The sequence below is a fragment of the Triturus cristatus genome, chromosome 2_2, assembly GCF_964204655.1.
Source record: "Triturus cristatus chromosome 2_2, aTriCri1.1, whole genome shotgun sequence".
Classification (NCBI taxonomy): Eukaryota; Metazoa; Chordata; class Amphibia; order Caudata; family Salamandridae; genus Triturus; species Triturus cristatus.
This window is the reverse complement of record NC_140582.1, coordinates 469,580,567-469,604,447: the sequence shown is the minus strand read 5'-3', so window position 1 is coordinate 469,604,447 and position 23,881 is coordinate 469,580,567. Positions and strand designations below refer to the sequence as shown.

Here is a 23,881-nt window from a genome sequence, read left to right as displayed (position 1 = left end):
CGACCAGGACCAGGAGGTGAGCTGTCCCACGAAGGCTCTTGCTGTCGGCGGCGTCGAAGTCGAGTCAGGACCCAACAAGCCTTGGCAAGCGGAACCCACGCAGGATGGAGGACTCGCTTCTGGTGCAGACCAGGGAGGTCTGCGGTGCTTCTCTTTCACAGAGGAGCGGGTGCCAGTCTGGAGGAGCCGGACCAGCAAGTTGAAAGAACAAAAGTTACTTACCTGTAATCTGTGGTTCTCCAGTATTGGTGTCTTTCATAGATTCACATGCCTGAATCATTCCCCGTCGTCGGAGTGGGAGTCCCACGGTACATAAAAAAGCAATAATTATGCATATACCAAACAAAAAACCTTGGTAACCTGAACCAGGAAGTAAAGTAGCCTAAGCTACAAGGGAAAAAACTTCCACAGCTATGACTATCACTGTCATTATATACAGTCCAAACTGCAGCCAATCAGGAGACAGCACCCACCAGAATGTTCTCCTGAGAGGCTCAGGCTGTCAGATTTTCTCGCACAGGAGTGAAGTAATATACCATAGCCTAAAAAGCCTCTGAGGGGAGGTGGGCGGGTTGCATGTGAATCTATGAAAGACACCAATACTGGAGAACCACAGATTACAGGTAAGTAACTATTGTTCTATTCCAGTATTTGGGGTGTCTTTCATAGATTCACATGCCTGAATCAGAGTAGATAGCAGTACATAACCTTTTGCTCATAAGACGCCACATATATATTATATATATATACCATATACATTATGAAACAGTATAACCATACAGAAATACACGTGTTTCAATTTATGCAAAACAATTTCACATCACAAAAAGCGTCTTATAAAAGCATAGCGGAGGAGGGAGAACAGAGGCTCACCTTATTTGAAAAGATTACGTAGAACAGCTTGTCCCACTGAACCATCCGCATCACTTGCAGCTTCCAAACAGTAGTGTCTGGTAAACGTATGGCAGCTGGACCATGTTGCCGCTTTACAGATCTGGTGAAGAGGCACACCGGCGAAAAGAGCTGTAGATGACGAGATTGCTCTCGTAGAGTGTGCTCTTGGGGTCGCTTGTAGTGGTCTTCCAGCTTGATCATGGCATAAACAAATTGCAGCTGAGATCCAACGAGCTATGGTTGGCTTTGATACTGAATGGCCTTAACGTGGTCTGCCATAAGCTACCAAGAGCTGGTCCGATTTGCGCAGCGGTGCTGTACGTTGTAAGTAAAACTTCTCTCTTGATGTCTAGGGAATGCAAGGCCCTTTCTGCAGCTGTTTGCGGATTTGGAAAGAACGTTTTCAAAACTATGGGTTCATTAAGATGGAAATCCGTCGGGACTTTTGGCATACATTTTGGATTAGTGCTCAGCACCACAGAATCAGATGTGAATTGCAGAAAGGGTGGATGAATAGTGAACGCTTGAAGGTCACTAACCCTTCTTGTAGAAGTTAGAGCCAATAATAAAGAAATCTTCCAAGAAAGGAACTTTAGATCCGCCTTGTGGATGGGCTCGAAAGGATGCCTCATTAGTTGTGAAAGCACTATATTAAGGTGCCAAGAAGGAGGCGGACGCCGAATAGGCGGAAATATCCTAAATAGCCCCTTAAAAAATTGCTGGATGACTGTTGGAATAGAGAGAGTTAGTACCATCCTGTTGGAATCTTGAAATTGCAGCCAAGAACACCTTCAAAGTAGAGTGGGAAAGACCAGACCTCGCCAATTGTAGAAAGAAAGGTAGAAGTTGTTCCGGCTTTGCGTGGATCGGATGGAGATTAACGGATTGACACCACATGCAAAACCTCTTCCACTTTAGTTTGTAGGTCTTAACAGTTGCTGGTGCTCGAGCATTGGCCAAAACCTCTTGGCAGTCTGGAGGGATATCTAGGTGTGCAAATTCAAGCTGTTGAGGAGCCATGCCGCTAATCTCAGCGATGCTGGGTCCGGATGACAAATGTGACCGTTCTGAAGGGTCAGAAGATGTGGAATTGGTCGAAATTGTATGGGCTCGGCCTCCGAGAGGAGGAGAAGTTCTGTGAACCAGTACTGGCGGGGCCACCTGGGAGCAATTAAGATCATGCGGCAAGGCTGTTGTTTGATCTTGCGCAGAACTCTTGGAACCAACGGGATCGGTGGAAAGGCGTAAGCATATATTTGCGACCAATTCATCGAAAAGGCATTCCCCAGCGAGTCCTTGTGGGGAGCCCAGCTTGCGAAGAATGGGCATTTGCAGTTCTGGCTGGTCGCAAAGAGGTCTATATCGGGATGCCCCCATTCGTGAAACACTTCGTCTAGGAATGGTTGGTGTAACTCCCATTCGTGATTCGACGTTGTGGTCCTGCTGAGGGAATCCGCCAGAACATTCGTGATTCCCGGGACGTGAATGGCTTTGAGGTTGATCTTGTGGCGGATCGCCCAATCCCAAATCTCTTGCGCTTGCTGGGATAGGAGGGCCGACCTCGTCCCGCCTTGTTTGTTCACGTAATGCATACTTGTAGTGTTGTCTGTTCTTACAAGTATGCATGCTCCTCGGATGATGGTCTGGAAGGATTTTAGAGCCAGGAATATGGCTCGCAGTTCTAGCAGGTTGATATGCCACTTTCTTTGTTCTAGAGTCCACCTGCCATTGATTGTCATTCCTTGAAGGTGCGCTCCCCAACCCTCGAGGGATGCGTCTGTGGTGACTGTGAACTCCGGCATTTCGACCAGAAATGGGCAACCTTCTTTCAAGTGGTCCATCTGACTCCACCATTGAAAGGCCTCTCGCATTCGCGGGTTGATGTGAATGAGATCCTCAAATGACCCTGTGATCTGAAGCCATTGCAGATTGAGTTCCTCCTGCAACGGTCTCATTCTGTACCGACAGTTGGGAATGAGATGAATGCAAGACGAAATCATCCCTAGGAAGGATTTGTATACACGGACTGAAACGCACTCTTTTGATTTTAGAGAGCGCGCAAGATTGCATATTTTGGTTTGCCTTTCTTTTGATACGAAGGCTTTGACCAGATCCGTGTTCAACGTCGCTCCTAGAAACGTTCTTCTTTGCGAAGGAATTAGATGTGATTTCTCCAGATTTGTTGATAGACCCAGGGATTGGAAGAGTAAAAGGCATTTCTGAACATGCTCGGATGCTACCTTGGCGGAACTCGCCTTGATAAGACAGTCGTCCAGGTACGGGAATATCTGAACTCCCTGCAGACGGAGATGCGCAGTCACTGGCGCTATGACCTTTGTGAAGACTCTGGGTGCAGAACGGAGTCCAAATGGGAGGACTTTGAATTGGAAATCCCTGCCAGCCACTCTGAACCGTAGATATTTTCTGTGCCTTGGTAGGATTGCTACGTGAAAATAGGCATCCTGCAGGTCGAGGGTGGCCATGTAATCTCCCATCGAAAGCAACTGCAGAATTTCTTGGAGCGTCAACATCCGGAACGACATTTTCTTTAGGAATTGGTTGAGGGCGCGAAGGTCGAGAATTGGACGACACTCTCCTGATTTTTTCCGGATGAGGAAAAATCTTGAGTAAAAGCCGTTAACTTTTGTAAGAGAGACTTTTTCTATTGCTCCTTTTTGAATCATCAAATTTATTTGGGAAAAAAGCTCCTTGAGATGAGCAGGGGGTGGACCTTTGGGAGGAGAATTTGGCGGAATCTTTGTGAATTCCAGAGCATGTCCTCTGGATATTATATCTAATACCCACTTGTCTGAGGTAATCTTGGACCAATTTGAATAAAAGTGGGATATTTGACCTCCGATTCTTGTACGTGGGAACGGTAGAGATGGTGGCAGGTGGCTGAACTCATTGCTTCTTACCGGACTCTCGTCCGCGAAAGGACTGCTTCTTACGCGACTGCGAATATTGTTGATTTCGCTGTCCGTAATACTGCTGGCGATAATTCTGAGATCTTTGGTTATACTGAGAGGTTTGAAAGGAACGCTGCTGGTTATTACCTCCCCTGCTAGAGAAGGATCCACGTCCTCTGGCTCCGCGGAAGGTAGATTTTCGGAATTGCAAACTACCCAGGGACCTTGCCGTCTCCGTATCCTTCTTCATTGCCTGTAGCGCTTCATCTACATGTGCACCGAACAAGGATTCGCCATCAAATGGCATGTCTATAATTTTAGACTGCACCTCCTGGCGAAACGATGTGGACTTCAGCCAGCCCTGCCTTCTCAGCACTGCGGCTCCTGCCAGCTGCCTGAAACCAGTTGATGCCACATCCACTGCTGCGTCGATGATTTCCGCAGACGCATACTCTCCTTCCTGCAGGATCTTTATAGCCTTGGATTTTGAAGGCTCCGGTAACATGTCGAGGAAAGGAGAGATGTCGGACCACATCTGGCGGTAGTATCGCCCTAAAATCGCCAGGGAGTTTGCAGCCCGAACTGTGGTGGCTGCCATCGTAGACACTTTCTTTCCTATTGCGTCCAACCTTCTACCATCTCTATCAGGTGGAGCTGATATGGGTGTTGAGGGATTTCTAGCCAGTCTCTGAGCTGCTTGTGCTATAACCGAGTCTGCCTTAGGTTGACCAATCAGGCATGCTGGTGAATTACTTGGGGCTCTATATTTCTTGTCCAGCCTTGGTAACACTGCTGGAAGAGAATTAGGGGTAGCCATCAGTCTCAATCCCTCTTTCCAAATAAAGTCAATGATTGGGATTGCCCGAACCTGCTTCCTTGGTTGGTCCTTGAAGTCATATAGGAAGCAGTCATCTTCCTTTGTTTCCATGGGAATCAGGAATCTCTTGGTCGCTCTTTCCATCAGTGAATGGAAATTCCCAATGTCCACCGGGGGAGAGTCCACCGGAGCTGGAGCACTTGGAGAAGGAGTTTGTACTTGGTAATTATCCCACTCCGACATGATAGATTGATCATCTACCTCTCCTACCTCCCTTTCATCGTCTGAAACCTGCAATTGCCGAGATGGCAACGGAGAAGGTGGTCTTGGTGACTGGAGCGACGACAACTGTACTCGTGGTCTGGGCGTAGCCGGAAGAGATTCCGCCGTTTCCGAAGGAGGAAAACGTCTATAGTAATCTTGCAACATATACTGCAGATTATCAAGTAGTTCCAACGGCATTTGACCAGACAGCACTGGTGCAGGTGGTGTTGGCTGTGGTTCCATATTAGGATGTTCGTATTGTTCATCCTCATATTGATATTTGATGAGAAGCTCCGATGGACTCCTTGCAGTCCGAAATCTCTCATCTTCTTCGGAGCCGTTATCCTCCGATTGTAAAAGTTGCGCCGGTAATTTTAGAGGCGATATAGCCTCTAAAGACGATCCTCTACGCTGTAGAAGCGTAGATGCTGGTGACCTTTGATCAGACACGACAGAGTCGCAGTCCATACCTGCATATCCATGCAGGTAGATAGTGAAGGTGGTAACACTCGTGTCGACGGAACGAATCCTGATGTTACAGCTGATGACGAGGCTGTTTGTCGACGAGATGGCATCCGTCGACGATGGGACAATCTTCGTCGACGATGGTGCCGTCGACGAGGTAGTCTTAGTCGACGAGGTCGTCTTCGACGACGAGGGCGTCGACGCGTCCATCTTCGTCGACGGGGCTTTCTTAGTCGACGAGGTATTCTTCGTCGACGATGCAACTGTCGACGGTGCCACAATCTTTGTCGACGGAGTAGACGTCGACGAAGTAGTCGGCGGAGCCAGCTTCTTGATTCTTACCGTCGACGGAACGGAGACGAGAGATGACACTTCCCTCGTCGACGAGATGGGTTTTACACTCACCGAAACCAGCGTCGACGGCGATGAAGCTGATGACATTATCATTGTAGGTCTCGGCGACGAGAATGTAATCGTCGACGTTGAAATCGCGTTGACGATAATAACTGTCGACGCCACTGCCGTCGACGGCGCCGTCGACGACGGCAATCTCACCTGAGGTGATTTCTTGTCAGGAAAACTCTTAGCTGGCTGGGTTTTTCCTGTTTTCCCAGGGGGCGTAGAGGGCTTGGATCCTGAAGGTGGAGATGTCTTCTTAGATGAAGACGAAGACTGCCCCGAGCCCTTAACAGACTGGGCTCTCCGACACCTTTGCCCCAGTAGAAGAAGATTCTTCCTCATCCACCCTTTTTCTGGACGAGAGAGGATCCAGAGGCAGTTTCTATCTCTGAAAAAGGAGCATCTTTATCCTTAAGCTTCTGTAGCCACAGAAGAAGGCGTCCCTCCCTATCTCTTAAGGTCTTTTGAGAGAAGGTACGAGAAGGTATCTTGCACTCTTTCACCTCATGATCAGGATAGAGGCAATAGATGCATTTTTTGTGAGGGTCTTCAGAAAAAAGCCTAAGCTTTCCGCAGGACTCACAAGATCTGAAGAGTGATTTCTTTGTAGTTGACATCCTAGAAGTTGTAGAAACAGCAGAAACTTTAAGAACTGAGCAGAGCTCAGGGAGACTCCCTTCACACGACGTGCGGTAGAAAATCTGACAGCCTGAGCCTCTGAGGAGAACATTCTGGTGGGTGCTGTCGCCTGATTGGCTGCAGTTTGGACTGTATATAATGACAGTGATAGTCATAGCTGTGGAAGTTTTTTCCCTTGTAGCTTAGGCTACTTTACTTCCTGGTTCAGGTTACCAAGGTTTTTCGTTTGGTATATGCATAATTATTGCTTTTTTATGTACCGTGGGACTCCCACTCCGACGACGGGGAATGATTCAGGCATGTGAATCTATGAAAGACACCCCAAATACTGGAGAAGTAAAGGTTCGTCGTCGCAGAGGCTACTAGCCAACGGGCCAGCAACCGGACAACACGTCGAGCAACACAGGTGCAGAAGGGCCCCACGCAGAAAACGTGAAGTGTGGGGAGCTGATCTTCTTTGCAGACGGTGCTCGGGAGTGGGGCTTCTCAATTCCCCAAGCACAGCCTCGAGGATGCCTCAGAAGTCGCACTAGTCAGTTACTAGCCACTTTTCCCAAGTCGCCGGTCCCACGTCCCTCGTAGCCTCCACGGGTCTCAGCTTCGCTGGAGATGTGGATCTGGTTCAGAGGTGTCTGGAAGTCTCGGCGCTGGTCAGTCTCTGCCGTTGTCCCTCGTAGGATTCAGTCGCAAAGCAAGCAGTGGTCACTCCTTGGCCACAAGGGAGATTTCTTCAGTCTTCTTCCTGAGGTCGAATGTCGAAGGTCCAGAGTTTCTGTTCAAGTTGCAGATTCAGGGTAATCTAATTTAGCAGGGCCCAACTAGCTACTAATATACTGGGCTAGTGGGTTGGGCTACCTGCAAGGTCCCTCCTATGGGTGGGACCAGGAAGGGGAGTGGCTACACCCCCTTTCCTTTGTCCAGTTTCGCGCCAGAGCTGGGGCTGGATTGCCCCAGCACCGGTTTGAACTGGACTATGCATGGGACACCTTGTGTGCCCCAGGCAGTGTCTCGTTCCTTTCATCCCTCCCTGCCCCAATACACTAAGCCCTGTCTAGGGTGGTGCTCGCACCTCTCGAGGCAGGAAACCTATTGTCCAAGCATCCCTCACTGGAAGGACTCCCAGCAGCAGGAGGTCAGACTGGTGTCTGTGGCAGCAGCATCCATTTTGTGATGCTGCGGCTCTGGTTAACTTTAACCGGGTAAGTAGGTTTCAACATGTCTTCTCCCTCTAGAAGGTAGGAATAATATCCTCATTGCCAGAAATGGTATGGGGGTATTATTCCAAAGTGTTAGACACCTTACACGACATGTTTCGATACAGCCAAACCATAGTTACCATAACCGTTTAAGATTATAAGGTACTTTAAGAGTATATGGTAGGCTATATCATAGAACAGCTATAAGGACATGGTTCCGAAAGCTGCAGACAGGCTCAGCTCATGCTAGAGCACCATCTCACATGTTACCAAGCACTCTGCCTCCAGGATTGTTAAGGCCTGCCATAGGAGTGGCTGATAGGTACACGTGCGTCTATATATAAGGTAGGTATAGGAATACTACACCTAAGCAAGGGGTGATTACACAACCTTGCCCCAGCTGAGTGATCAGTCAGTTGTGTCATAATGGAAGGCCAGGCCAGGGGTGGCATAATACATGCTGCAGCCCCTGGTAGGCCTAGGGTACACCTATGCCCTGGGTACCTAAGGTACACTGTACAGGGGCCAATAAGGTGATCCTATCCAATTGGGTTATGCACCTAAGGTACATAGTAATAGTTTAGAGAGAACAGCTGGGCTGTGGGTCTGATTAGCAGGCCCACAGCCACATCTAAGTCGAAAACCAGTGGAGCAAAAGCAAAAAGTGGGGGTGAACATAGAAAGCAGACCCTACTCTCCTACAGGAATCATCTGAAGAGGACGCAGTTGAGATTTGCTTTCGTTGAGAGTGAGGCCTAGGGTTGAAAATAGACATAGGCATGCTGAGACAGCCTCCTCGGCTGCCTGCTTTGAAGGACCTTTGAGCAACCAGTCGTCTAAATAAGGGAAAACTTTTATTCCTTGAGACCTTAGAGTCACTGCCACTGGTGCGAGACATTTCGTGAAGAACCTTGGTGCTGATTTCAGTCCAAACGGAAGGACCTTTAACTGATAGTGGACGCCAGCCACTGTGAATCGTAGGTATTTGCGATGCTTGGGATGAATAGGGATGGTAAAGTACGCGTCCTCCAGATCCAGAGAAGCCATAAAATCCCCTTTGTTGAGGCAGCTCAAAACTTTGGCCAGCGTAACCATCCGGAAACTTTGTTTCTTCAGAAATGTGTTGAGTTTGCGGAGGTCCAGAATCGGGCGCCACTCTCCTGACTTTCTTGATGAGGAAAAAACGAGAATAGACCCCTGTTCCCTTTTGAGATGATCGAACCTTCTCTATTGCATTCTTGTAGAGTATTTTTAAGGCTTCTTTGAACAGTAAGTGAAGACTAGGGGAAGAGGACCCCTGGGCGGGGTAGTAGGTGGTCATTTTAAAAATTCCAGGGTGTGACCGTTGCTGACTAGGTCGAGAACCCATCGATCCGAGGTGATCTGTTCCACTTGTGTGCAAAAGTTGAAATTTTTGCGCCCACGGGGAGGGAGGGAGGGATGACTGGCGTCCTGCGTAAATCATTGTTTTCTGTTGGCATCGCGACCCTGATTGTTCGATCGCTTTCGTCCGCCCTGGCGAGAGAAACTACTCTAGGAAGATTGCCTGTAATATGATCGCCCGTAAGGCGGTCTATACTGTGTTTGATATTGTCTATTTTGTTGATTTTGATACCCTCCTCTTGATGGAAAGCCACGACCTCTTGCACCATGGAAAGTTCCACGCCTAAATTGGAGAGCCGCCAATGATTTAGCCGTATCTGTATTAATCGCGAGGAGGGCCTCATCAATATGTTTACCGAATAAGGACTCACCATCATAGGCCATGTCTATAATTTTTGCTTGTAACTCTGGCCTGAAAGATGTTGCTTTAAGCCATCCTTGGCATCTAAGTACTGCAGCACCCGCAAGTTGCCTAAAGTTGGTGTTAGCAATGTCCAGAGCGCAGTCTATGATCTCGGATGCGGCTCGTTCTCCCTCCAAAAGGATCTTCCTTGCATCTTGTTGACATTCCTCAGGAATGAGATCTACAAATTCCGACAACTCTGACCACATCTGGCGGTCATAACGGCCGAGTATGACCAAAGAATTTGCTGCTTTAAAGGAGGTTGCCGCCATAGTAGAGAACTTTTTACCAATAAGGTCTAATCTCCGTCCTTCCTTATCCGGTGGCGCTGATATCGGCGTAGCTGGATTTTTGGATCTTTGTTGGGCGGCATGTGATAACGGAATCTGGTTGGGGATGAACAATTAGACAAGATGGAGTTTCTGGAGGAGCACGGTATTCTTTGTCGATGCGAGGGAGGACATCCGGAAATGAGGCAGGTGTTTTCATAATTTTTATCCCCTCATTCCAGATATAGTCAATGATGGGGATCGCTCTGGTGATTTTTCTGTGCTCTTCTTTAAAGTCATGCAGGAAGCAATCCGCATGTTCCACTGTGACTGGCAATTGAAATCTGGTTGCGGCACGTTGCATCAGGTTATGAAAGCCGCCAATATCCTCAGGAAGAGAATCCGAAGGCTGAGGAATGGGTGGAGAAGGCATACTGGTATGATATAGTCATCCCAAGGATCCAGAGTCGTGTCTTTATCCGGCACTTCACCCTCATCAGAGGAAGTGGTATCATGGTGTGATGTGGCCCCGAGCCAGAAGGATGAGGCGGTGAACTCTGTATTTCCTTCTGCGGTAGTGAGTGTGACTCTTCAGCAGGTTGTAAGTCAGGGACAGCCTGTTGTGGGGGAAACCGTTGGCGGTAATCCGCCAACATGGCCTGAAGATCCTGTATGAGTGTAGGAGGGAGATGACTCGTTTCCATATGATCCCAATCCCTTCTGGGATGTCTAATGTGGTGTAGAGAGGCCTTCCTGGTAAAAGTGCTCCTGGTAATCCTCTTCCTCATCTTCGTCTTGGCATTTTATATGAAGTTCCGAAGGGTGCCGCGCTATGCCAAACGGACCTTCATCATCTTCTTCATCAAAGTCTTCATCCTCTACATAGGTCTCTAAGATATGAGATGGCAGTAGAGGAGATATCTTGCTGTAATCCTGACTATGGAAAGTCTTTAATTGAAAATGAGTATAAGAGACCGGTGTAGTCTGAGAAACTGGTGGAATCGCCTTTAATAAACTTCTCGTCGACAGGCTGGTCGTCGTCGACGGGCTCTTCGTCGTCGACAGGCTCTTTGTTGATAAGCTCTTCACCGTCAACGAGCTCGTCGTCGATGGAATCTTCGTCGGCGACGCCATCGTCGTCGATGGGACTTTCGTCGACGAACTCGACGTCGACTTAAAAAATTAACTTTTCGTTGACGAGTCTTTTAAAACAGGCTTCTTAGAGATAGTAGATATCTTAGAAGACACAATAGGTGAAGAAATAGCCGTAGTGGAGACTGTAGCCGTCGACAGAGGGGCAGCAGAAGTCACAAAAACCGTATGAGAAGAAACCAGTGTTAGAGTCTTAATCTGGGTTTTACTCACGGTTCTAGACTTTGAAGATCTTTTGGATACCTCGGATTGCAAAGACAGCGATGACCCAGAGGATAATAATTGTGACCTCTGTGAATGGTCAGAGGCTTAATGAGAGGCCTTGTGATGCTTTCTTCCCTCACTGGAAGAGCTATCAAGCGATCTAGCCCTTTTGCTAGACGTCGAGGCCCTGTCATCCTCCTAAACCGAGGAAGATTTTAGCCATAACAGCAACCTTGCCTCCCTGTCCCTTATGGTTTTAGCAGGGAAGGTCCGGCAAATTCTACAATCCTTAGCAACATGCTTAGAATGTAGACAGTATATACAATCTTCATGTTGGTCGTCCACATGGACCCTCTTCTTTTCACAGGTCCTGCAGGGTCTGAAAAGAGCTTTGTCAGACATACTGAAGAAAAGGTGAAGAAACTGGGTAGGCACTCAGGGAGACTCCCTTCCATACGACGTACGGTGAAAATCTGAGGAGAACTGCCTCTGCTGTGAGGGTTCTAGAGGGTGCTAGTAGCTGATTGGCTAGAACTATTTTTTAGTTCTTTTCGTATAATGATGCAGATAGGCTACTAAGTTTTAGGCCTCTGGCTTTCTTTTAGCCTACTACTATTATTTACTTAGGCACTGCTTTTGTATTTTACCGTGGGACTCCCGCCTCGGCGACGGGGAATGATTCAGGCATGTGAATCTATGAAAGATACCCCAATACTGGATAATGTGTAGATTTGTGTTGCAGTATGCTCTGTTGTCAGGCTTTACCAGTATAGTAGTGTGTCATATGTGAGACTTTCAGATTCACATTCGACATGCATTGCTTGACTGTAATGAGCATCATCACTGTGTATGACATAGCCTCACTGCTGATCCTCCCTCCATCTGAGCACATTCACATGTGTGCGCTTCTCGATAGCAACTATTTCAATAATACCGCACAACATTGACATGCGTGTCTGCGCATATCCACAAGCTTGACAACATGTGATGTTGTCCATTCAATGTTTTCGGACAGCATCTCATTAGAGATAGTTGCCGCCTTCCCGGTACATGCTACATTAATGTAAATTGCGGATTGTGCGACGTCAAAACTGAAACAGGGACACACACATAAGTACACTTCCTGCCCAGGCAGGAACTGAACGCCCAGGTCCACGGAATAATTATTCACACCCCTACGCTGGCCTGGCGTACGCAAGCCCAGCCCACTTTGCGTACATATAAATAGGATAACGATGATGCCACATGTCCCAGTTCTTCCACACTGCTTCAGGTGATATAGCCGCATCCACCTCGCATATCACAATGCGCAATAAAAAAAGGGGATCCATGAGGTGTACATCATCCTGGCAATCAAAACTACGTCTGAATTGTGAAACCTGCTGGCCGTCGTGCTTGGACACAAAAACCAATGACAGCAGGTGAGCAGTGGCGCCTGCGTGCACAGGGGCTGCAATTGAGCGCGGTGCGGCGGAAGTGATGGGGTGCATCAGCCTGGGTGCACAGGTGCAAACAAGCGATGTTGCAGTGCGTAATGTGATCTCGGACCTCATCCAGTCACATCTCTCTCTCATTTTAAGGACCTGCTGGACCGTACTGTAGGCCTGAGCCAGCGGGCAGCGCTGCCCTACAGACATGTAGCGTTGGCTTTTGGGGCACTGTAGTGAGCTGATTACTAAGTGTACATGCACACAAGCTTGCCCAACTGCATTGCACGTGCACATTATACTTCTAGCATGCGCTCTGTACCTTTGTATGTGAACGTTGGAATAATATATTATTTACCCTTGTGTATTCTCGTGCACTCCAACTCCTCTTTGAACCACGATTACCACTAACAGTTGGTAGATCGTACTTCAAGAAGGAAGGATGCACTCAACTGGTGTTCTCTCTTAAGCTTGAAATAAACCTTCATTTACCTTAAGATGTTTCCACCATTATATTATTTCTCCCTTTTCAGACACTGAGTTAGTTGCACGAAAAAGCACGCAGCAGGTGCTCAACTGGTGCGGATGCTCTGGCCTTTGACGCCTTCCATCTTGGTATCAAGACACCGTCCCCAACCGGACACCTGCTGTGCCACCCAGAGATCGGCACCCCGGAGATCCAACTCCGGAGTTGGAACTCGCACCGGCACGTCGTTGGACACACCGGTTGCGCAGGAGCTGCAATTGAGCACAGGGCGGGGGAAGGGGCTGGGGTGCAGCAGCCTGGGTGCACAGGTACAGACAAGCGAGGTTGCCGTAGATAATATAATCTCTGGCCTCATTCATATCGGTTTCATTTGAAAGACTTGCTGGACCACACTCTTTCTCGCGGACCCCAGCGACCCAGACACACGGGTGACGGGAGATGAACAGTGAGGGCTGGGTGCAGTAGGCATACGCTCTGTCTCCTCCTCCCTCTGTTCTTTTGACTCTCCCTCCCCTTCTCCCTTCCACCCACTCGCTCTGTTCTATTCTCACTTTCTTCCTTTCATTCCGACTACCTTTCTTTTTAGGTCTCGCCTACGCAGTGCGCATGCACTGCATAGGAGACCTTTAGTCGTCGTGCAGCTCTTTTTACAAAGCACATACTCGTGCTTGTGGCGGCATACAGCTTGCAGGAGTGCATAGCCACGCGCCACAAGCACGAGTATGTGCTTTGAAAATGAGTAGGATGCGCGATCACGCACCCGCTCATCGCCAGCACACTCACTCAAGCGCCTCTGAGCACCACTCGCGTGCTTTTTAAAAATGTTATTTTAGCGCGCGCACGCACACTCAACTGCCGGGCTTGTTATTTCATTGTATTTATTTTTACGTTTTTAGAGCGCCTAAGAGGCGCCTTATGAGAACTTCAGGGCGTGTGCTGGTATTGCCTCTTTTCTGATACCAGCTCATGAGCGCGGCTTAAGGCTGCCTCTGGTCTCATGAGGTGAGCCAATGGTGGTGAGTTTTAGGGATAGGAACCTCATACTGTGAGCAGGAGCCAGTGTCACTGGGCAGGGTGCCTTGGGTCAAAGGGCAAGGAGCCTTTAGTTTCGTGCAGAGGGTGCTTGCTTGAAACGTACAGTGCGCAGGGATTTAAGTGGGCCGGGTCCCTCCTGGTCGTAGACCTGCCAGCAATTAACAAGCATTTGCAATGCAATAGGTCTCGCATTTACACGAGTTTGAGCTATTGACAATGCAAATAATGCCTTTTATTTTTGTTTTAGTTTTTAAACATCAATAAAAGGCATTGTCAATTACCAGCCACCAACAGGACCAGACAGCAATGCAACTGTCTTCTTCAGCACCGTGTACGAACTCCCCAAGATTCCCCTCATGACAGCCCTTACATTCTAACATTACATACTTTCATTCTAGTAGCATTACATACTACCATTCTACTATGACTTACATTGGAATACTACACAGAGCACATGACTTTACAGCAATGAGCTCATGGTTTCATCCACAAGTCTTGAGACCGGTAGGGGTGAGTAGTTCGCTTCTCACTCCCTGTATTGTAAAAAACGCAAACTAACACTACTTCCACAGGTATGCTACAACGCCCATAGCACATCACTTTACAACAATGAGCTCACGGTTTAATCCCAGAGTCTTGAGACCAGTAAGGGCGAGTAGTTCGCTTCCCACTCCCTGTATAGTGTAAACTCATACTAAGACTACTTACACAGTTCTACTACAGCGGCCAGTATGCTACAGCGCCCATAGCACATCAATTTACAGCAATGAGCTCACGGTTTAATCCCTGAGTCTTCAGACCAGTAGGGGTGAGTAGTTAGCTTCCCACTCCCTGTATGGTATAAACGCCTACTAACACTACTTCCACAGGTATGCTACAAACACCAGAGCACATCACTTTACAGCATTGGCCTCACGGTTTAGGCTCTCGGTTTCATACCACAGTGTAGCAGCATCTCATCTCAGTACCATGTCACTCTGAGCAACACCGCACTTTCAGTTCCGTAGGAGTGACTACTTCGCTTCGCACTCCCCCACAGAGATTACAGTGCTCCTATCCTCCAGTTTCCAACTCTTTTCGCCCTTTTTCCCCCTTACTCGTTTCAACGGAATCACAAAATGGCTGCCAACACTTCTTAGTTGCAACCGCTCGCACCCAATAAGCAGCAAGCTCGTAACGCCTCAGCCAATCAGATGGCAGAATTCCCAAATATCGATATCTGTAAATTTCGATATTTCTCCAAAACTACTGAACGGATTTACACCAAACAAAAGCGTGCTTTCTAGACCAAGACCCCTGCCAAATTTGGGGTAATTCCGTTCACCCGTAGCCTTGTCTAAAGTTTCCTATGGAAATTAACATGGATCAAACACGTTTTGGGACCCCCCCCCCCCTTTTTTCTCGGCCCCCCTCCTTAACGAATCACCCCCAAACTTTCAACATAGGAGCTTATATGAACAAAGAATTAGTTTAGAAAATTTCATGTAGATTCAAACGACGTTAAAGTTATAAGCAAAACAAAACATACTCTTCCTATGGAAACTTGGTCCTAACTATAATTACCTACTGGCGACCGACAAGCAGTGTGGTAGCTCTTCAGCAACGCCAACATCTAAACTCTAGTGATAATACCAATTAAGAAAAGCTAAGGACCTTGTAATAAATTTGTATGAGTGACTTAACGGCAAATAGAGGAATTTGGAACCCCAGTACATTGAGACATTTTGGGACTTTATGAAGTGTTTTTACTATGATAGCGGTTTGATGTTAATTTCTGACCAGCGGATGTGAAACTGCTATATATATATATAAAAAGAAAAAAAAGAAAAAACACAAATCTATGCCTAATTAACACATATTAGGATTACTGTCAGTTTGCATACATTACATTTCATATGTAACACATGCAATGAAATACTTTGCAATTTGTCGACACATACCACACAACATTGAAGAAAAATAAAATGTGCTAGAATTAAGAAAGCGAAGGCTTCATGCTTCCACCTAGTCAAACAAAATGGAGCTTGCATAGCTGTTACACACTGCTTACCTTTTCTCAATTGACTCACACCACGTGTTGCCAAAATACTGATGAACGTTTCCTCATCTGTGCCCCATTTATTTTCACCTGCATCGAACAATGCCTTTCGAATTTGAGAAAACAAACAGACGATGATGGCCATCTTATAGCGTTTTTAACATCAATTGTACAAAAACTCACAACAAATTGTTAGTCTATTGGTGTTTTATTTATGTATTGCTAGTTTGTTTTTCAAATTATCTTGTTATATTTTTAATTAGTTGTAAAATACATTTGAATCCAGATGCATACAGGCATTACAGAACATAAATGAAACAGGACTGTCAGACTTAAAGAGAACGGAATGCTACCTTAAATTGTGTATTGTATATTTTTAAACGAAGTATAATTTGGCATGATTTTGCTTAGCAATGCAATTCATGCAAAGTCGTTCAAATGTAGTAAAATAAAAAAATAGTAGTGGAAAACTGTTCGCAGAATAGTGTTAGTTTTTCTGTTCATATGGTACTATTTAACCTAAGGTTGGACTGTTAAAGTTAAGAGCTGTAATTTAATTTCTGTATGTTTTGAGGCACAGAGTGGTTGTTGCATGAATGTTAATGTATTTTTAGTTGCATATTTGTAGTGTAATCTTTGGTGGCTGTTTGTAAGATATAGCATGGCTGTTATTCGGTGTAGATCTAGTTTGTTTAATCACAGATTTATTAATTTCCAGAATACAGCTATTACAATAGAATACTTCAAATTTGAAGTGAAGTGTATGATGACGTTTTCAATGTTAAATTCAACAAATTTCCCCTTTTTCATAAAAATGCAACTTGAGGGCAGGCATGAGAGGGGAGTCTTGCAGAGGCATGTTAAAAAGGTTAAGGTGGTTAGAGTAAGAGTGGATATGACAAGTTGGGCGGAGTATTTAAAGTAGGGTTGAATAGGGTTTATAGATTAGGGAATATTTGGTACAATATGATACACAGTGCTGAAAAGGTTATATTGAGTAAGTTAAGTAGGAAAAGGTTGGGGAGCATATGTGGAATTGGCTAGAGTAAGTGATTTCCAGATGGTATGTGCTAGTTGTGACAGCTGGAGAGAATCTGTACCCCCCTTCTTTTTGTATATAGTAAATTGCTGTTATGTTGTCTGTACGAATCAGGACAGCTTGGTCTGCTAGATGACCTTGAAACACTTTGAGCACTAGAAAAATTGCTAGCAGCTCTAGATGGTTTATCTTGAGGTTTTTTTGCTGCAGGCTCCACATGCACCGAATTGTATGTGTTTGGAGATGAGCTCCCCAACCAGTGAGCGATGCATCCGCTGTTCGCACGATTTGTAGTACCGGTCCTGATTAAGGGCTGTCCTTTTGAAAGGTTTTGTGTATTCCACCACTGCAGAGAGCGATGGTTGCGGCTGTCCACCAACACTAGATCTGATAACTGAACCTGAGCCTGGTTCCACTGACGTGCTAAGCACTCTTGAAGGAGGCGCATTTGCAGTCTTGCATAAGGAACGATTAATATGCAAGACACCATCATTCCTAGCAATTGCATAAACACTCAAGCTGAGTGTTGGGGTTGAAACAGAGATTAGAGTCTGCATGTTGCGGATTCTGACTGGGTCGGGACATGCTAGAGCTTTGTGAGCATCTATTGTGGCTCCTAAATAAATGTATATGTTGGATGGCTGGAGATGAGACTTGGTAAGGTTTACAGTGAACCCAAGGTCGTTAAGTAGTTGCACTGTTTTTCGAGTGTGGCTTAGGCAGCTTTTCTGCGAGCTGGCTTTTATGAGCCAGTCGTCTAGGTAAGGGAAGACATGGATGTGCTGTCTTCTTAGATGAGCCGCTACTACTGCCAAGCATTTTGTGAAAACCCTGGGTGCGGTCGTTACTCAGAATGGGAGGACCTTGAATTGATAATGTTGGCAGTCTACCACAAACCTGAGGTATTTGCAGTGAGCAGGGTGAATGGGAATGTGGAAATATGGAAATAGGCGTCCTTTAAGTCCAGAGCCAGAATGGAGAGAAAGTCGCCTTGCTGAAGGAGTGGAAGTATTCGAAGTGCGACCATGTGAAAGTGGTCCGACTGAATGTGAAAATTTAGTTCTGAGGTCTAATATAGGCCTGAGAAAGCCGTCCTTTTTGGGAATTAAGAAGTACAGGGAGTATACTCCGGTCCCTTGGTATTGTAATGGGACTGGTTCTATAGTGTGTTTTTCCAACAGAAAGAACCTCTTGCCGCAGGAGGGTAAGATGCTCTTCTGACATTGCATGCGATCTTGGAGGAATATTTGGAGGAGTGTCTGTAAGCTCCAGGCAGTAACCATACTGGATAACTTGTAGTACCCACTTGTCTGCAGCAATTGAATTCCAGACAGGTAGGAATTGGGGGGGGAGACGTTCTCCGACAGGAGTGGAATGATCGGGGGTAACGGAAGGAAGTCACTGTTTGTTTGCGGGGGAAGTGTGGGTGGAGTTGCCTTTTGCTCTTTTCTTACTGTTTCCTCTAAAACCTCGTCTGAAATCACGTTGAGGGGGACTGGTTATTGCCCTTGTAAGAGGAGGAGGGATTTTCGGTGGATACATTTTTGGAACCACCCCTGTAAAAGGAGCAGCAAAAGAAACCCCTATTTGTAGGTAACTGCAAAGCCCCCATGGACTTTGCGACCTCCGAGTCCTTCTTAATTTTCTCCAGCGAGTTATCATCCGCTGGGCCAAAGAGATGTTCCTTATCAAATGGTTGGTTGAGAATGGAGGTTTGCACCTCAGGCTTGAATACTGAGATTCAACCCAGCATGCCGGCGTAGTAGCACGCTAGTGTTTACTGCACGGGCTGCGGTGTCTGCTGCGTCAAGGGCACACTTGATAAGATTTATTGGTAATGAGTTTACCTTCTTGTATATGATCATTAGCCTTAACCTTGTGTTCTTCAGGCAAAAATTGCATGAGTTTTTCCAACTCATTGTAATGAGCCCTATCGTAGCAATCCAGCAAAGCGCCAATGATTGGCTGCTTGTAAAGCCACTCTTTTGCCAGAGGCATCAATGAGCTTAGACTCTGGAGGAGGAGCCTCACCTGTGGTCAGAGTTAGCTCTCTTGCGAACGTTGGAAACCACAAGCGAGTCCAAGGGCAATCGACAACTGATCTAATTAGGGTCAGTAGGGACAGGCTTACATTTTTTCTCCACCCTGGGTGTAATAATTCTTGCCCTCACAGGATCTTTAAATTCGTGTTCGGTGTGTTTTAACATGTCTTTAAACATTGGCAATGTATGAGTGGTTCTTTGAGAGAAGGTAAGTGTCTCAAAGAGAAACTCCTCTTCTAGCGTCTTTTTATGGAGCTCCACCCCATGATAGAGCGGCCCTGTTAAGAAGCTCAATATACCCAATGTTATCAGGTGGGGAGGGTCTAGACAGATAAAGATCAGGGTCATTATCTGTATTGGGGTCAGTATGATAACCCTCCCAAGGGTCAGTGTCCTGTTGCCTATACTGATCCTCATCCCCATCCCCATCCCAGCCATCCTGTGGGTCAGGTGAAAGTGGTGGTGGTGAATTTGAGGGTGTAATAAGTAAATTAGGATCAGTGGGAGAAGGAGGTGGAATGTAAGGGGGAGAAGGGTTAGTACCCACACTTTCCCTTTTGAGAGGAATGTGGTAAACCTCTGGCTGGTCAATTTTAAGTTTCTTAGGAAGGGTGGCATGGATATGTCCTTTATCAGGATGTATAACCAGTTTTTTCTGCTTTGGATCCGAAGGTGGAGCTTCGAGACGAGGCTCTTTAGACAGTGTCTTTTTCCTTACTCGCCGGTTGTCGTCGAAGGTTTCGGCTCCGAGCCCTTCGGAGCGGAAGGTGGATTTTTCGGTAACGGTGGAATTGTTACCAGTAGATCTTTCGATTTCAGTGCAGAAGGTGTCAGTTCGGCACCGATATGAGGACGGCTCGAGCCTGAGCCGGAAGGCTAGTCTCTGTGTTTCAGAGCCAGGCCAGAGGGCGGGGCGTCGGAAACTTTGTCAGTGCCAAATTTGGCCCAAAGGCACAGGAGCCTTTTCCTTTGTCAGGAAGGGGAGGGGGGGGGCAGGCAAGGGGGTATCTTTACTCACGGTACGCTGACCCGGAGTAACCTGCTCCTCCTCATCCATGTCGTGGAAACTTAGCATGACACCCGGGGCAGAACTTGAAAGGATTCTGTTCCATCGACTGCTGGACCACCACAAGTTTTCCGATCGAAGTGGTTTTGAGTTGAGATGATACGCGAAGTATAGGAAGCCGCGATCGATAACAATACAGTCTAGGGAAGTGGATGGCGCATCGAAGGGGTCCGAGAACCGGTGCCGAACTGGAGTGCAGCAATACACATCCAAACCAGATGGCGGAAAAAAACAATCTAACAATGGAAATGGAGTTGATGCCCATGCGCACTACCACTGAAAGGAGGAGTCATTTACCTTGTGACTAGAAAAGACTTCTTCGATCAAAAACAAAGAGCAAAGATCCGGACCCAACACTAGATGGTGGGCTATGGCTATCTACAGCTCACATGCCTTTAACAGTGGTTTATTTGCTAACTGAGAAGACAATTTGATACACGACACTATTCATCTGGAGATGCAATGCTTGGAGGCTGAGAAACCTGTTCTGATGGAACCATAATTCACAAACAGTTGATCAGATTTCCTAATAGCTTTAGACTTGTCTAAGTAGAACTTTAAGACCCTTTCAAGTCTAGAGAGTGAAGAGACCACTCAGCTGGTGTAGAGGAATTCGGAAAAAAGGTAGGCAGTGAGAGGGAATGGTTAACGTGGAAGTCTGACACCACCTTCGGAAGGAAGGAGGGGTGGGTCCTTAGAACTACTGAAAAACCGTGTACGGTTCATTAGAACAGAGCGCTTGGATTTCGTTCATCCTGCGATCGGAAGTAATTGCTTCTAAATAGATGTCTTCCATGTAAGGTGTTGGAGGGATGCTTTGTGGATAGGCTCAAAGGGGGAACCCATGAGCTTGGAAAGGACCAGATTTAGCTCACAGGGAGGTGAAGGAGGTCTGATTGGAAGGTAAACCTTCTCCAACCTTTGCAGGAAATCCTTGACCACCTGAAGACGAAAGAAAGAAGGTTGAGAAGATGACCATCTGTATGCCGTGATGGCAGCAAGGTGTACCCTTATGGAAGCAAATTTTAGACCTGACCTGGCTAAGTGGAGGAGATAAGGTAACATTACCTCCTATTGCCCCTTGGTAGGATGGAAACCATTCTGTACACATCACAAATAGAAACATTTCCATTTAAACACATAAGAGTAGCTTGTAGAAGGCCTTCTAGACTCTTTCAAAATGTTCATGCAGTCGTAAGGAAGACCTAAGTGTCCATACTGGATGACCTCAGGGGGCATGCTGTCAAGTTCAGCAAGGGAGGGTTGGGGTGATGAATGGTCCCGTTCATCTTGGACAGCAGGTGGTGTCTGCACGGAAATCTACTGACACCAGACTCTGCTTCCAGGAAGGAATGAAGAATGTGGCAGCCTGGATAAAAGACAGCTGCCTGAAGCTAAACTCAGAAGACAGAGGTCCTCATCCTCTGACCCTGCACTTCCGCCTGGGACAACAACTGGTGGCCCTCGGATGCCCACCCCGACAGACCACGCTCGGAACCTCGGCATCATCCTAGACTCCTCCCTCTCCATGAGCCGTCAGATCAACGCAGTCGCCTCCACTAGTTTCAACTGCCTTTGCATCCTCCATAAGACCTTCAAATGGATGTCCCGCAACCGCAGAAGGACCGTCACTCACACACTCATAACCAGCAGACTGGACTACGGCAACGCCCTCTACGCTGGAACAAACAAAACTCTTCTGCACAAACTCCAACCATCCAGAGCGCCGCAGCCAGACTTGTCCTCGGGACACCGCGCCACGAACACATGACCCAACACCTACGAGGCCTCCACTGGCTCCCCATCGAGAAGAGGGTCACCTTCAAACTCCTCACCCATGCCGACAAATCCCTTAACAGCGTCAGACCCAAATACCTCAACGGCAGAGTATCCTTCCACGTAACCAAAAGGAGCCTCCGCTCCGCCGACCTCGCCCTGGCAGAAGTCCCCCGCATCCGCAGAAACCGAACCGGCGGGAGAGCTTTCTCCTATATCGTAGACAAAACCTGGAACAAGCTCCCTGTGAACATCAGACACTCACCGACCCTGCACACGTTCAGGAAGGACCTCAAGACCTGGCTCTTCCACTGATCCAGAGCTGCCCCCCCATGCCTCGGGACCCTCACGGGCGAGTAGCACACTTTATAAACCCCCGATTGATTGCGTGGGCACTCCAAGAGATGCAGAAGGTCCGGGTACCACCACTGTCGTGGCCAGTCTGGTGCGATCAGAATCACTCTCGCTTTGGAGTGTGTGAACTTGGTTATGACCTTCGGGATGAGAGGGAGAGGAGGAAAAGCATAAACAAAGTACCCTGACCAGTCAATCAAAAGGGCATTTCCCATCGACCCTGGTCAGTAAAACCTTGACGCGAAGTGGCATTTTTTGTTTGAATCGTCCACAAAGAGATCGATTGTTGGTTAACCCCATTGCTGAAAAATGTCTACCACTACTTTGTTGTGCAGAACCCAAACTTGTTGACTGTCGAAGTTACGACTTAGAGAATCAGCCTGAGTTTTGTTCCCACGGCACATGAAAGGCTGTGATTGAGAGTTGCCTGGCCAGGAGCCAATGCCAGATCGCCTGAGCTTCCAGGGACAGTGGGCGAGAGCGGGTTCCTCCCTGCTAGTTTAGATAGTACATAGTGGTCGTATTGTCCGTCTGGACCAATATGGACTTGGTCTGTATGGAAGGGTAGAAGGCTTCGAGAGCTAGAGGCACTGCCCATAGCTCCAGCAGGTTTATGTGATATGTGCGTTCCTTGCTCGACCACCAGCCCAGAGTCTGGAGAGGGCCCATATGTGCTCCCCAACCCTGAAGGGAATTGTCTGATCAAAGATAGAGTCTGAGGAGGTTGGTGGAAGGGCACTCCTAGCAGATTTTTACGGTGAGTGCACCATGGGATGGATGATCTCGCAGACTGGGAAAAGAGAATCCGGTCATCCCATCGAGCCGTTTTCTGATCCCATTTGTCTTCCAGATCCTGCAGCAGGGGCCTCATCCTCAGCCTGGCATTGAGGACTAGGAAATTGCAAGATGCCATCAACCCCAGGAGTGAAGCCACCTGCCGAACTGAGGGCTGATATACTTGTAATAGAAGATTGCATTTCAGACTGATTGATAATAGTCTCTCCTCCATAGGAAACACTGTTCCTGCGCTGGAGTCTAGAGTGGCACCTAGGTAATGTATCCTTTGAGTGGGCTGATGGACTGGTTTCTCCAGATTGACCTGAAGGCCCAACTTCTGTAATAGATTCAGAAAGATTCAATAGTGGTCTCTCAGTCTGAGGAAATGAACTCTTTAGGAGCCAATCATCGAGATGAGGATAAATAGACCTTGGCGACGTAGAGCAGGGCCACTACTGCCATGCACATGTGAACACTTGAGGGGTTGACTTTAGGCCAAACGGCAGGACCTTGTACTGATCATGCTTGGAGCCTACCATGAAGCGCAGGAACTTCCGGTGTCGTTAAGCAACTGCAACATTGAAGTACGCATCTTGAAGGTCTATCTAGCACATCCAGTCCCCTTGATGGAGATGAGGGTATATTTGATGGAGCGCCAGCATACAAAAATGTTCTTTTCATATTGCTTTGTTGAGGATGTGAAGATCCAGTAGAAGTCTGAATCCTGCTTTTTGGCCTTTCTTTGTACCAGGAAGTATCTGGAGTAAAACCCCTTTCCTCGTTGAGAGGGAGGATCTTCTTCTATGGCAGATATCTGTAAGAGAGTGGACACCTCCTGTTGGAATA

At 47.2% G+C, this 23,881-nt stretch overlaps 1 protein-coding gene and 1 long non-coding RNA gene across 4 annotated transcripts in view; one reads left to right on the top strand and one right to left on the bottom strand.

The window, feature by feature from the left end:
- Positions 1-23,881, bottom strand: part of ANXA5 (annexin A5) — a 980,312-nt gene that overhangs the window by 204,246 nt on the left and 752,185 nt on the right. For all 3 annotated transcript variants that reach the window (XM_085641572.1, XM_085641571.1, XM_085641573.1), the window contains exon 9: positions 15,994-16,087. In XM_085641572.1, the coding sequence (XP_085497698.1) occupies positions 15,994-16,087 (94 nt within the window). The remainder of the gene's footprint in view (positions 1-15,993; positions 16,088-23,881) is intronic.
- LOC146862379 (uncharacterized) overlaps positions 1-23,881 on the top strand; it is a 357,116-nt gene that overhangs the window by 254,288 nt on the left and 78,947 nt on the right. The gene's annotated exons all lie outside the window — the stretch shown is intronic.